Source organism: Strix uralensis, chromosome 3, assembly GCF_047716275.1.
Source record: "Strix uralensis isolate ZFMK-TIS-50842 chromosome 3, bStrUra1, whole genome shotgun sequence".
Lineage (NCBI taxonomy): Eukaryota > Metazoa > Chordata > Aves > Strigiformes > Strigidae > Strix > Strix uralensis.
Genome location: NC_133974.1, coordinates 52,260,970 through 52,274,759, shown reverse-complemented (window position 1 = coordinate 52,274,759; position 13,790 = coordinate 52,260,970). Strand labels below are relative to the sequence as shown.

Sequence of the window (13,790 nt, the reverse complement as noted above, 5' to 3'; positions counted from 1 at the left end):
AACTATAACAGGGAGCGAATGCACATGCAGTATTTCATTATGGCTAATGATTCAGTGTTAAACTGAGGGGGTTCACTGACAAGACACACGTGGCTGCAAGTCAACTATAAAAATAGTTTTCTTTTAGTTCAGAAAGATACAAAGTCAAAGACCGCCTTTGGAAAGATATGTCCTGACCAGAAGCATAAAAGCATTTTATTATTAACTTGTGAGATGTGAATAGAAAAGAACTAGCTTTTTGGGTTCCCCCACCCCATAATGATACAATTTTTCTCTACTCTACAGTTGCTGATGTAAGAAATACCAAAATTCAAATCCCTCACCAAACATCCAATCATTCTGGAATAACTGTATTTACTCAAGAATGCACCTAAAAATATAAGCTTACAAATATAAACTCTTTTACACCCAAAAATACCCCATACTACTGTTTTTCACCCAAACTTCTAGTACTTTTGAACAATAGTATGCACAATCCATTTTGCAAATGAGAAAACAGTAGAGTGCAGACTGACACTGGTTAGAGTGCTAATAAGTTGTCAGCTTAGCTAACGGAAACATAAAATGTAGTATTTGTAAGCTTAGGCTTTCTTCATAAGCAGTGCATTCTTCATTAAAGTTTCTTATTAAAGTTAAGTTTAACTTGAGAAAAAAAGAAAAAAGTATCCGAAACATTTCTACGGTTTACCAGTTCTAGAAAATACACACTAATTTTTATGTTTGGTTTCTGAACAGAAAGTTTCCATAAACATCATGCCCTCAAAAATAATGTATCTAAGAACAGCTTTGTACTTTTGAAAAGAATAAACAAATTTACAACAGGCAGGCAGACATTAACGATAACCCAAGTTTACTGCTAACATAGCAATTCAGCAAAATTGAATAGGTAATCCTTTTCAGCACTGCAATTTTAATAAGCAATGACACAAAATAACACCACAAATTATGAGTAAAACTCATTAAAAGGTGCTAATAAAATGGAAAATATTTCTTCATGTGCATTACTAAAAGAATCAGAATAGCTCACCCAATTGTAGAGCCATTAAAATTCAATACTATCTTAAATAATATTTTGTGTTTACATGCATCTTTCATTTAAGTATCTAAAAATCTAAAAAAAAATCAGGTTGGATTTCTGTTGTTAAAGAAAAAATCTAGGAACAATCTGACTTGCTGAAACAGGTACTCTATTACAGATAAAATATCTTGCATAAACAGCAATAAATGCAATTATATTGGCATAACAATTTATCCAAATTGTCCAAAATTAATACCACATGAATTCATAGTTTTACTGAAAATGCTTCATTAAGGTTAGGAAGAAGACAGTGTTGTATACAAGACTGAAAATCCATGATGTGAGAACACACAACCCTAGGCTAAAGACTGAATGGAATGAAAATTTGAATTGTAGCAGAAAAAAAGGCAGTTTTGCTCTCTGTTGCCTATACAATTTATACTGACTAAGGTCATAAATACTGAAGTTTCTTTAAAAGTGATGATGTGTACAAGCACAACACTAACCATTTAGATTAGCCATGACTTGAAAAAAAACCAAACAAAACACCCCCCCCCCCTAAGTATTTTCAAAATTTGTAGTCTGCACTAGCATATCCTTTTGCTAAGTCATTTTCAGTGGTACCCAAAATGGATATCTACAAGAAAGCATTTGAAGAAATGTTACATGTATTAATAAAATAGAGACTTTCATAATACTTCATTCAAATTAGTATTTCCACTAAATTAGCACCCAAGGGATTCCAACAGAACTGGAGTTATGTCAGCAAAAAAACATTAATAGCCCACAATTGACATATGACTGTGCATACACGAGTTCACTATTACCCTGTCATTATCTTCAACCTTGGTAGTAGTAATACCGTAGGACCAATGTGACAACATTATCATGCATATTTTTTGAGTTAGTTTAATTTCCTTTTTTTTTTTCTTTAAATGTCAGACCATATAATTATGAAATAGCAATTTAAAAATCTTCACATAAGTCAGGTTGAAATTTAGACAGATTGAACATTATTGAACATTATGCAGATTTACATTTATATCTGCTTGACCAACCAGCATAATTAAAAAGGAATAGATTTGTAATTGAAAGAGGTGGTGCTCAGGATCTCGGACCCATACTACATGTCTTTCGGGAGGTTTGCTCCAGATCAGCTCCCACAGAATAAATGTTGATTGGGTAGGGAGATCAGGTACATTCCTGGAGAAGCATCTCCCAGCTTAGTTTCATCCAAACAGGAATCCCACTTGCACGCTCCAAGACCACCTCATGATATGAGCCAGAGCATGGTAAAGGACAATGATCAGAACTGCACTACTGCTCTGAATTAACACATTAACATTGATATATTTTTATGGTTTATGTAACGGGCTACACCTGACTGAGTACATTTCAAATGCCATAGGTTTCCAACCGTAATTTTCATTTTTTGAAAAATGTTATTTTCTGTTTTGGTTCACTATTACACGACAAGAATAATACCAAAGTTTTATAGGCAGTTGTGCTAATATCTACACAAAGAAATTACACTGAAGACCTTTTTCACTTAATTTCTCAGTGCTTTACTTCTAACTGTTCTATAACATTTACCTTTTTTTTTTAAGGTGAAGTGAATTCTAAGTCCATGTTTAGCCTTCTTGCCTACCACAATAATTTCTTACCTCTGTGATTTTTGTACTCTCTCCTGTATCAGTCACCTTTACTGGAGTTGAACGTTGAGAAACAGCACCTTCATCTTCTTTGTCTGTCCCAGAATCGTCTTCAGAACTACTTGACACTGCTTCCTCACTTGGGGGTGGAGGAGCACTAGCAGCTGTTTTGCGCTGCAGCACCGTTTCTTCTCTATTACTTTTGTTCCTATTATGAAAGACAGTGTGTATTTATTAAATCAGTGACTGTGTATTTATGAAATCAGTGAGATATTAACAAGTATTTAAAATTCCTAATTTTGGTTACAATCTTACTGTGGGAAATGAGTTTTATGCTCTGAAGCAACCTGTTGCTCATCTTTTGAATCCCCCAATTGATTTACTTTTCTTCAATCTGTTCTTAGTCCAGAGCATTTAAAGACAGCTCAAAGGATTATGTCAGCTTTTCTCCACCAATTCTCTGATTCTTTACTTAAATCCCTTCCACAGACTGAATGAATAAAAAGGAATAAAAATTCATTGAGGCATAACATCTTTGGCTTTGATCTGGGAAAAAGTTTCACCTTCTGATTAATGACATTATCCACTCCACTAGCTTTCTCAACCTTGGGCCCAAAAAATCTTAATCATGTCACTTTTTTTCCCTCCATTTTCCATACCTCTCCCCTCAATTTAGCTCTTTAATCAGCCATATTTCTTTATGCAGCATGTATTTCTCACTCTAGAAATTCTAGTCAATATAGAGAGGTGCCTTATTTGTAAGAATTTTTCAAGATACAGCATCTATATTTTAGTAGGCTAACACGGGGTTTAACTGTACAAGCTCTGAAAGGTATACATTACTTTATCCAGAAATTGTACAACCCTTACGTCCTCTACATCCTTTCTATTGGCCATAGAAGGGTATGTGGCTGCACTTTCCTCTCACTGTCACAATCTTTCAAGGACTCTGGAGGAAGAGGGACTGGAAGGCAGGTAATGAGAAAGTTTATAGACAAATCAGTTCTGGAAACAGAGAAGCAACATCTCCTCCTTGCTGGGGTGACTGTCCATATATACGCTGACATTGCATGACTGTCCTGGTTTCAGCTGGGATAGAGTTAATTTTCTTCCTAGTAGCTGGTATAGTGCTGTGATTTGGATTTAGGACAAGAATAATGTTGCTAAGACACTGATGTTTCAGTTGTTGCTGAGCAGTGCTTACACTAAGTCAAGGACTTTTCAGCTTCTCATGCTGCCCTGCCAGCGAGGAGGCTGGGGGTGCACAAGAAGCTGTGAGGGGACACAGCCAGAACAGCTGACCTCAACTCATCAAAGGGATATGCTGTAGCATATGGCATTATGTTCAGCATATAAACTAGGGGGAAAGCTGGCTGGAGGCCACTGCTCAAGAACAGGCTGGGCATCGTTCAAGTTGGTGGTGGGCAACTGTTTTCCAACTGCATCACTTGTTTTTCTTGGGTTTTATTTCTCCCTCTTTTTGTTATTTTCCTTTTCATTACAAATCATTATTATTATTTTATTTCAATTTTTAAACTGTTCTTATCTCAACCCACAAGTTTTCTTATTTTCACTCTTCCAATTTTCTCCCCCATCCCACTGGGGCGGGGAGTGAGCAAGCAGCTGTGTGGTGCTTAGTTGCCAGCTGGAATTAAACCACGACAGTGACTTACTCTAAAGGAAGGCCCTAAAGAAAGACAGCAGCATGCTAAGAGGCTTTGACAAGAGCATGCAGTTTGATGCAAATGCTATTTTGAGTTGCAACTCTAGTGTTCTCATCAGCAAAGGCACAGAGGTCACGAGTCTCACTTGAGCTCTAGTGGAGCACACCACGACTGTCACAGAGAGTTCTGCCATTTGCAGTCAAACCTCATACAGCAGTTTATCCCTGTAGTGAATTAGCTAAACTTTATATGCTTTAGAAACACATATAAACATGTAGGAGAGTCCTCCCAAAGGTTCTTGATCCAAGAGCATACCCTACCCCTAAGAACATTAATGTATCAGAAGAATTGTTACAGCTGGAACAGATGCCTTAGCAGAAAAAACACCACAGGTAAGTTTAATTTCTGACTCATCAGCATCTGACATCTCCTTAGATTGAAATTTACAGGAAGTTATTATGAAGACATACTGCATTCTTTGTAGAGAAAATTAAGGTTATCTTCACTACTTTTCTAAATGAGGTGAAGGTCACAAGAAAAGCAGTCCTTTCTGAACGCTAAGAATGGAGCAAGTAGACAAACAGTGGTAAGAATGATATCCCCACTCCCAACACATACTCAGAAGGCGAAGATCTAATTGTCCTAGGGGACCAGAACACTTACAGATGAAAACAGATCACCATATACTCCAAAAATGTCACAATAGATCTAAAGATGATGACATACGTGCAAGGCAAAGATACCACCTCTACCAGTGGCTAAATATGGGTAAGGTGAAAGATCAAAGCCACCTTTTACCCCACTACACAGCCAATGCATGGGAAGCCTTATGAGCAGGGAGTCCTGGAACATGGCTTTGATACAGCTGACTCTTATCTCGTAACAATCCCTAAAAATCACAGTGGAGAGCTGGAAGCAAAGTGTCTGAGAAAAATGTATAATGGTCAAGTATTCAATGGAATAGCTGGAGAGAAATCAGTTAGTCCAAAATCTGACATTATGCCAAAGCGGAAGAATAAAGCTTATCCTCAGAAGTACCCACAAACTCACAATGCTTAACACAGATAAACTGTATAACCGTGGAACAGTCTTCCTGATTATTCCCAGGGAACGTCAGTAGCATGAAATCAGGTTCTACAAGTAATAAGAATAATCTACTCTCAACATTTATTTACAGTGAGTCCTTCAGGGTCAAGGCACAACAGATGTTATTTATGAGACAGTCAAATTTTACAGCTTTTAACAGAACAGCAAGTTTTCAGAGGAACTTACAATGTTGTGACAGCACACATTTAGTCATTACTGACAAAAGGTTTCCTTAATATGAGGCATCAAAGAAAGAATTAATTGGTTCAGGAAGAGTTCCCATAGTCCTTGTGTGATACAGTAGATCAAACACAACAGTGGAATAAATAAAGTAACAAACCAAGTCCAGGATACGAAAGCAGCTAAATGAAACATTCATTTGTCCCAATAACTGTTGCTGAATTGTTTTATGTAATTTGATGCATAAATATTTTTAATAACATTTTTTGTCAAAAACTATGCTGAAATTGGCATTTATTGCTGTTTCAGGATATATTTATCCAAATTTTTTTTTTTTTAAAAAGACAATAATAATATATGCATTCCTGTCATCTCCAAGAGAATACAGTTGCCACTAGTATGAAAGATGATCAAATTTTAACAACCTCTATATCTTTATTCTAGATAAAATTATCTCATGGGTTTCACTTAGAGGAGCACAAGAAAACAGAAAAGATTAAACAAGTCTGAATAAGGAATTCCCAGGGTCAAAGAAAAAATCTCCAATTAGATATGATTTTCAAAGTGTAAATTCTACAGTATAACATCAATGATATTTTATTTCCCATGTAACAGAGAATATGCTACACAGACACACACAGTTTATATATTTGCATTACAATTTCACTACTATTAAACCAGAACAAAGTTTCATATTTCAGACTTACCCCAACACTGATTTTCCAGTTTCATCAGGTTTACGAACAGTAAATGGACTTGGATCAATTCCCACATTCTTAGGCATAAAATCGCTGCCAAAATAGAAAGGAAAAACTGTTTATGAGCAAAGTTCAACACATAACATTTTTAAATTTTCTGGAAAAACCACCTCTAACATCTACCTTTGAATTTAAAAAAAAAATATAAAAAGAAATATCAAGTTCTATTACAAGTTAAAGTCATGTAAATATAAACCCCCTAGGTATTTAAAAAGCTTTCAGTTGTATTATTTAGTCACATAAAACAGCTGGAAACATTACTACTTGCCAAGGCAGCTAGAGCAATGTGCTCCATTCCTGTGCTGAAGTCCTGTAACTCAGCTACACTGTTTTCAAAATGCTGCCAACACTCAAATTGGTCAAAAAGGCACACAAAATGTAATCTGCCTGGAAGTCTTTAGCTAAAGTGTGATTAAGATTATGCTTAGAATATCCAGCTGACTGCTGCCAACAAAAAAACCCCAAACAAACAAAAAAAAACCCCTATCTGGCCAGCTGTGAAAACCTCATGAACTGAAGAAAACAATCGTAAAATGAGAGCAGAACAATTAGAAAACAATTGCTTTGAAGGTAGTCTCTGTGATCTGAGTCCACAGAGAAAAGCTCAATTCTCAGCCTTCAAGTGCCCAAACATTTGGTATCCCATAATGGAAAATAATTGGAAATTTAAATGCTATCTTAACAGAATTTTATTAGAGTAGCATTTTGATTTCAGTGTTGTGATTTAGTTTCTAGAAAGTTTGCTAAATTTGAATCTTAAAACAACAAAAAACCAAACACCCCACAAAACGTATCCTGTTACACAGATTTAACCAAATAAATCAAATATACATTTAATTCACACCAAATCAGTTTCCTGTTAAGGATTTATAGTCACCAAACATCCCAATATACCGTGTAGAATTGGTCATTGCCAAGCAGAAGGTCTCATCAAAACTGCTCAACTCATATGGCCGAAAAAATTCATTGTGGATGTCAATTTCCTCTTCATACTTGTGGAATTTCTTCACTGTCAACTTGCGTCTGTTTTCAGCACATGTCACTGGGGGGGAGAAAAAAAAAAATAATCTTTTTACTAACAACTACTGACTTTGCGAAAATCAACATAAACAGTAGCCTGCTTATCTAGCCACCCTACCAGGCATTTTTCTACAGCCATATCCCCTCTAAGACAAGAAAATATGATATGAAGAAGATGAAGCACAGCACAGCTTTAATAAATATGCATTATCAACCACCATAATTTGATTTCCCTTCATGACGACAGTTCCTAATAAAACATGCTCTACAGTATCCCAGAGAAATAAGACACACTAGCTACACCCTGTCATCTGCAACAGGAATGTAACCACTAGCACAGACTATAAACATATGATAACAAGCAAGAAAAAAAAAAATAGAAAAAAATGAAGTGAGCCCTGACACATATGAAGGTCAAGTTTTAGGCAATTAGGTATCTCATGCGTCCTGCAGTTGAAAAATCAGCTCATTGAGGAGGAGTGGGAGAAAGTATTAGCAATCATTATGAAAACATTGTTTTCAGATTTAGGATCTAAACCAGTTAAAAAGCATTTGTGATTAAAACTTCTTTTTCAAGACACTCTGTAAGGCACGGAGCAAACATAGTTCCTACCTTCATCAAAAGGAAGGGGTAAATGTTTCAGCACACCTGTGGTCCACCAGTAAGTATAGCTATACAGGAAAAAGACACACAATTGGTACAGAAGATTTGATCTTGTATCCAGTCTAAATGGTCTAAATGTTCGCACATAACAGTTACCCAACCACACAGTGTCACTTTAGTAAACATTTTTTTGTAATTCAAGCACAGAAGAAAGAAAAGAACTATCCTTGGATGGAGGATTTCAACAGGCCCCTATCTTACTACTTTGCTCTCAGGCCATGAAATTTAAACACATGAAGCTCAATAAAGGTATGGAGAGAGGAGTGGTTTTGTTCCATTAAACAAAATGCATTTCAGATGTCTACTTCTATAGCACTGAAAATTAAGGTCTTAGTACATATAGAAGGTATCTATGGATTTCTCTTGTTCTGGTCTTTTGAGGAAAAAAAACCGCATCAACCCATCAATCCCCACCCACCACTTGGTATTCATATCCTAAAATTTAGGAGAAGGGTCTGAAGAAATGGAGGTCAATGATAATAAAATTGTCAAAGCAGCTGACTTCTACACATTTTGATGTGACAGCTGCCCTAAGCCTGAGAACTGTTGGCATAGCTAACAGCAAAAACCAGGTCCTGATGCAAGCTTATTCAGGATTTCTGAAAAACAACAGTCAGTCAAGCAACATTGATAAAATAAAGCATGTTTTATCTTTCATTCATGTTTACATATTCTTATTTTCTCTTCTCAAATATAATTTATTCTCTAAATTATTCTGACAGTTTCTTCTATTTCGTTACTTGGGATGAAAAGATGTTTATCTTCCTTGATTTTTATTTCAAATATGTGTGTATTCACAATACCATAAGGGCTGTAATCAGAGTATTAATGTGGTTATCTCCTACTCATGTCAATGTAGCCACCTGGAGAAAAATCAATAGGTGTACTGACTTGATAGTGGGACTTAAACAATGCAGAACAGGCAGGGCAACACACTCCAATTCCAAGAACCACGTATGTCCTAGACAAGAAGGAATGAGTTATGCCTGATGGTCCCGTCTCTTCCTGAAGTACTGTATCAGGCCATGCTAGCAAGCCCTTTTTTCCAGTGCCTTCAGAAACTATGTAGACATACCCAGTTTTGGTGCTTGCATAAGTAAGTAATGTGACAACAGAAAGCCTCCTTTCCATATTCACTGTCCTTTCATGTGAATCACACATTATATAAAAGTAATATATGAAACTCATTATGAAATCTCTTCTTTCTGATGGAAAGCCTGATGAGCCAGCAGTGTGCCCAGGTGGCCAAGAAGGCCAATGGCATCCTGGCTTGTATCAGAAATAGCGTGGCCAGCAGGGACAGGGAAGTGATCTTACCCCTGTACTCAGCACTGGTGAGGCCACACCTCGATGACTGTGTTCAGTTTTGGGCCCCTCACTACAAAAAGGACATTGAATTACTTGAGCGTGTCCAGAGAAGGGCAATGAAGCTGGTGAAGGGTCTGGAGCACATGTCGTACAAGGGGCGTCTGAGGGAACTGGGGTTGTTTAGTCTGGAGAAGAGGAGGCTGAGGGGAGACCTCAACGCCCTCTACAACTACCTGAAAGGAGGTTGCAGAGAGCTGGGGATGAGTCTCTTTAACCAAGTAATAAGCAATAAGACAAGAGGTAATGGCCTCAAGTTGTGCCAGGGAAGGTTTAGACTGGATATTAGGAAGTATTTCTTCACAGAACGGGTAGTTAGGCTTTGGAATGGGCTGCCCAGGGCAGTGGTGGAGTCCCCATCCCTGGAGGTGTTCAAGAGGTGGGTTGACATAGCACTTGGGGATATGGTGTAGTTGGGAACTGTCAGTGTTAGGTTAATGGCTGGACTAGATGATCTTCAAGGTCCTTTCCAACTTAGATGATTCTGTGAAAGGCAAATACAATATAGGAAAAGCACAGACAGTCAAAAGAAGTTTCAATGACACGCAACAACATCTTCCTTCTCTTCCTATATCCTTGATTTCATTATGAGTTTTCATTATTTCCTTTGCTGCTGTGCTCAAGGAATCCAAAAAAGGCACTGCACAGAGGCAGGAAGAAGTTATTTGAAGAACTTGTCCCAGTAGTTTGGTAGAAACAAAAAATTACGTGGAAGAGCTTTTTTCACCAACTTATTACATGGAGGTGTCATTTTGTTCTCATGAGAAAACACCTTGGTTGTATATAAGTGCTCAGAAGATATTCTGGCCAGAATGAAAGGTAAAACTAATTAACAAGTAAATGAAGAATACCAACAATTTTTTTTAAAATGTTCCCTCTCATCTGAGAACAGTATCTGTGACAAATAAGAGACAGTTGTTTAACAGTTACAGACAAAAGGGAGACTAAGACATTCATATATTTGTGATATATCAGCTGAATTAATTTTTGACATACAATAATGTTCAAAACAAGTAGGCAATAAAATTAATGTAGCATGTTTCATGTGTGCCCGAAATAGCACTTGCTTGTATAACTGTTATGAGCTAGCATCAAGAGAAGGCTCAGAAGACAAAAGGATTAAAATTTAGAAACAATCATATCACATGCCAGCTGCCACAATGGGTTAATGGAATAAGCATCCAACAGGGATTGAACACAGTATTTGAATACTTGCAACTTTCTCCAGTCAAAAATCTAAATGCAGATCTTCACATCTACCCTTTGTGATACAGAACTTTAAGATTCACAGAATGAACACAGATATAAACTGAAAAATTCTTAAAAGAGATGATTTAGTTACCATGTCTAGTACTGTCCTTATCATTAAAATGTAAGTTTTAAGGTTTCTATTTGGGGGTTTTTGTTTTGTTTTTTGGTGTTTTAGTTTGTGGGGTTTTTTTGTTGGGTTGTGGTTTTTTTGTTTTGTTTTTTGTTTGTTTGTTGGGGGTTTTTTTGTTTGTTTTTGTTTTTTTACACACTGTATTTATAATCCTTAACAAAATCATTGCACATTGTGAAGCACTCTAAAATTACTTTAAAATTTTTACGCTTTAGCTCTATTACTTCTGTGTAATACCGTGCAACTACAATGGAATACAAATGAAGAAAAATAGTCTTCAAAACAGGCTAGACATGGCTGAAAGGAAGGTAGAAAACCACGGGCTTCTTGGTATGCACAGCAGCAGACTAAGTGTGTTACACAAAAATAATAAACAAATGTTATCCTCATCACCTAATCTAATCTACAATGACCTAATAAATCTGACCATCAAAAATACACCTGTATATTGCTTAATGAGACAGTGGTAACTGTACTTCAATAAAAGAGTGAAGCATTTCACAATGGAGGATCAAATTTCATATAAAATGGAAAGTTTTTTCAGTACCACAGGAAAACAACATACTAAAGCAAATCCTTCAAAACATCAACAGCCAACAGTTTTGGTAATTTTTTGAAGCTTTTTTTTTTTTTTAATAAGTTTTCATAAAACCTTAAAAACCAGTAAGCAAGGTTTTGATAGGCTGAACAAATTATTTGGTTAACAACATGTATTGTTTTAAATTTATTAGAGCAATACCAAACAAAAACAGAATAGCAAAGTACCTTCGCCTTGTCTGTGAGAGACTGAGGGTGTTCTTGTGATGCAAATAAAAATCAGTGGGAAGTTCCCAGAGATGAGGTTTTCCTTCTGTAGGCTTGAATACTCCCAGAAAGAGATTGATAGAATCTTGCCTGTCTGCATCTGTTAGACAAGAGGTACACTTAACACCAGGAACATTGCAGAGCTCAAGCCCATTCAGACATTTGCTTGTTTGTTGTTAGATCCTCACAGACAGAGTGTGTATGTCCTCTGACTTCTACAGGGACCTCTGGGCTTCAACCACCATGATCAAACTTCATTTAGACCTGACCTTCTGCCACACTGAAGTGCACGTGGAGCTGGTACCAGCACTGCCTCTTTCCTTGGCTTCTCTCGCAGGAGCCGGGGCAGAAGCTCTGCTTAGAGGCTTTGCAGCTCCATCTCCCACCTCTGCATATATGTGTTTGCATGAAGCATGTGCATGTATTTATGCATGTTTCGGGGAGCCTGACGTATTATGATGAATTTACTGCAGTCTAAATAACAGAAGAATGATTTAATGAAATTGTACAGTATCCATACAATACACAAATTATGAATTCTTTGCATTTTTCTAGCCAAAACATAGTAAAATGATTAAAATTCACAAACACCCTTTAATAATTTGGACTTTTTTCCTGTTGGTTTAAATAATGAATTTCTCTTCACCAAACTAAGCAAGTGCTAAAATCCGGTAGTTACATACCACTGTAGATGAAGCATGACAAGAAACACTGCTGTTCACTTACATCTTTAAAATCTCTCTTGCTACCTAGCTGCAGATAGGGTGAGTTACAACAGAGATGAAGAAAAGTTGGAATCAGATGAGGGGTTGGGGATGGTGAACTGTGATAAAGACAGCTTTGCAAGCAGAGTCATAGGGGCAGAGGAAGACTTACACACAAAGCATCTTCAGATACGGGGGGATATGTGGAGAATTGAGCTCTATTTGTGCCCTGAGGAATTAGCACGTGGAAAGCTCTTGTCTCCACTCTTGTTTGCACTTCGGTAATCAGACAAGGAAGGAATAGCTCAGTAGTGTTACTCCTTCAGTTCTCTCCACATTTCAAAAGGAGTATTATGAGAGTTGAGTGTCCTTTTAGCAACACGCTGCATCAAAAAAGACAAACTGAAGTCTCAGTATACCAGAGAGCAGGTGAAAAAATAGGCAGAATCCACAAAGCGGTGGTATGACAGCAAGGACAAAGTTGGTTCCTGGCCACCACCAAAGTTTCAGTTAATACCTCCTTCACCCCAGAATTCGGCTATCTCTTCCCTCTGTGCAACATATAATAATTTTTACATGGAATTAAGACACAAGCAGCTGACAAATGAAGTGCTATGTAGAAATTTGGTGACAACAGGATTATAGGAAAGTATGGTACTTTACAGAAGTGCACATATGTGGAGGTCAATATTTGGAAGTGGGATCTTCTGTATAAACAATCACATGGTGTAACCATGTGTAACAAATAGGTTAAAATTGGTGGTAATTTCTGAAAGCTACAGGCAGAGATGAGCCTTCTTTGATCATTTACCATTGTTTCCCCTGCCAGAAACAGAAGGTATACTGAAACTGGTAACTAAACAATTGTAAAACAATTAGAGAAAACAAGATAATTCAGTTAACAAACTATGTCACTACTTATGACAAATGCTAAAATGAAATAAAACTAAATTAAATTTGTTCTGTGAAAAACAGCTTAAACTCATACCAACTGAATTAACCAATTCATTGTCTGAAATGGTCTGTACCAGCAGGTCATTAAAGCATTCTTAACTTTCTTTCATAGCAAAAAAAATAACTCGTTTAATGTTACGTTGCAAACAGACTCAAACCCTCTTTTGCGTTTATTGTTTCAGTTGTGCAGCTGTGTTTTAAACTTAACAGAAATGCAGGACATCTATTAGAACGTATATATTAGAATGAATCTTACTTCTCAACTTGTAATTTAAAAGTAGGTAAAAAAATACAACATTAAAGATCCTTTGTGCATAAGTCTTCAAGCAGGCACAAACACATATGACTGGGGAAGCAGATAGTTAACTTGAAAGGTGACAATCCTCCCCCCGCCATACTTTAAGGATTGAACAATTTTATGACTTAATTTTGAACAAAAATAATGAAAGCTTTTGTCTTTCTTTGAAACACCAGCCACGAAAAACAGGATATTGAGCTTTTCAGATCAATTTTCTTATCTAGGTAGAAGAATCTCCGTTT

The 13,790-nt window shown here is 36.7% G+C and overlaps 1 protein-coding gene across 1 annotated transcript in view; it reads right to left on the bottom strand.

The window, feature by feature from the left end:
• Nucleotides 1-13,790, bottom strand: part of FIG4 (FIG4 phosphoinositide 5-phosphatase) — a 77,277-nt gene that overhangs the window by 21,419 nt on the left and 42,068 nt on the right. The window contains exons 16-20 of the mRNA XM_074862267.1: nucleotides 11,554-11,692; nucleotides 7,992-8,050; nucleotides 7,253-7,400; nucleotides 6,308-6,391; nucleotides 2,683-2,878 (exon numbers count right to left, since the gene is read on the bottom strand). Of these exons, the coding sequence (XP_074718368.1) occupies nucleotides 2,683-2,878; nucleotides 6,308-6,391; nucleotides 7,253-7,400; nucleotides 7,992-8,050; nucleotides 11,554-11,692 (626 nt within the window). The remainder of the gene's footprint in view (nucleotides 1-2,682; nucleotides 2,879-6,307; nucleotides 6,392-7,252; nucleotides 7,401-7,991; nucleotides 8,051-11,553; nucleotides 11,693-13,790) is intronic.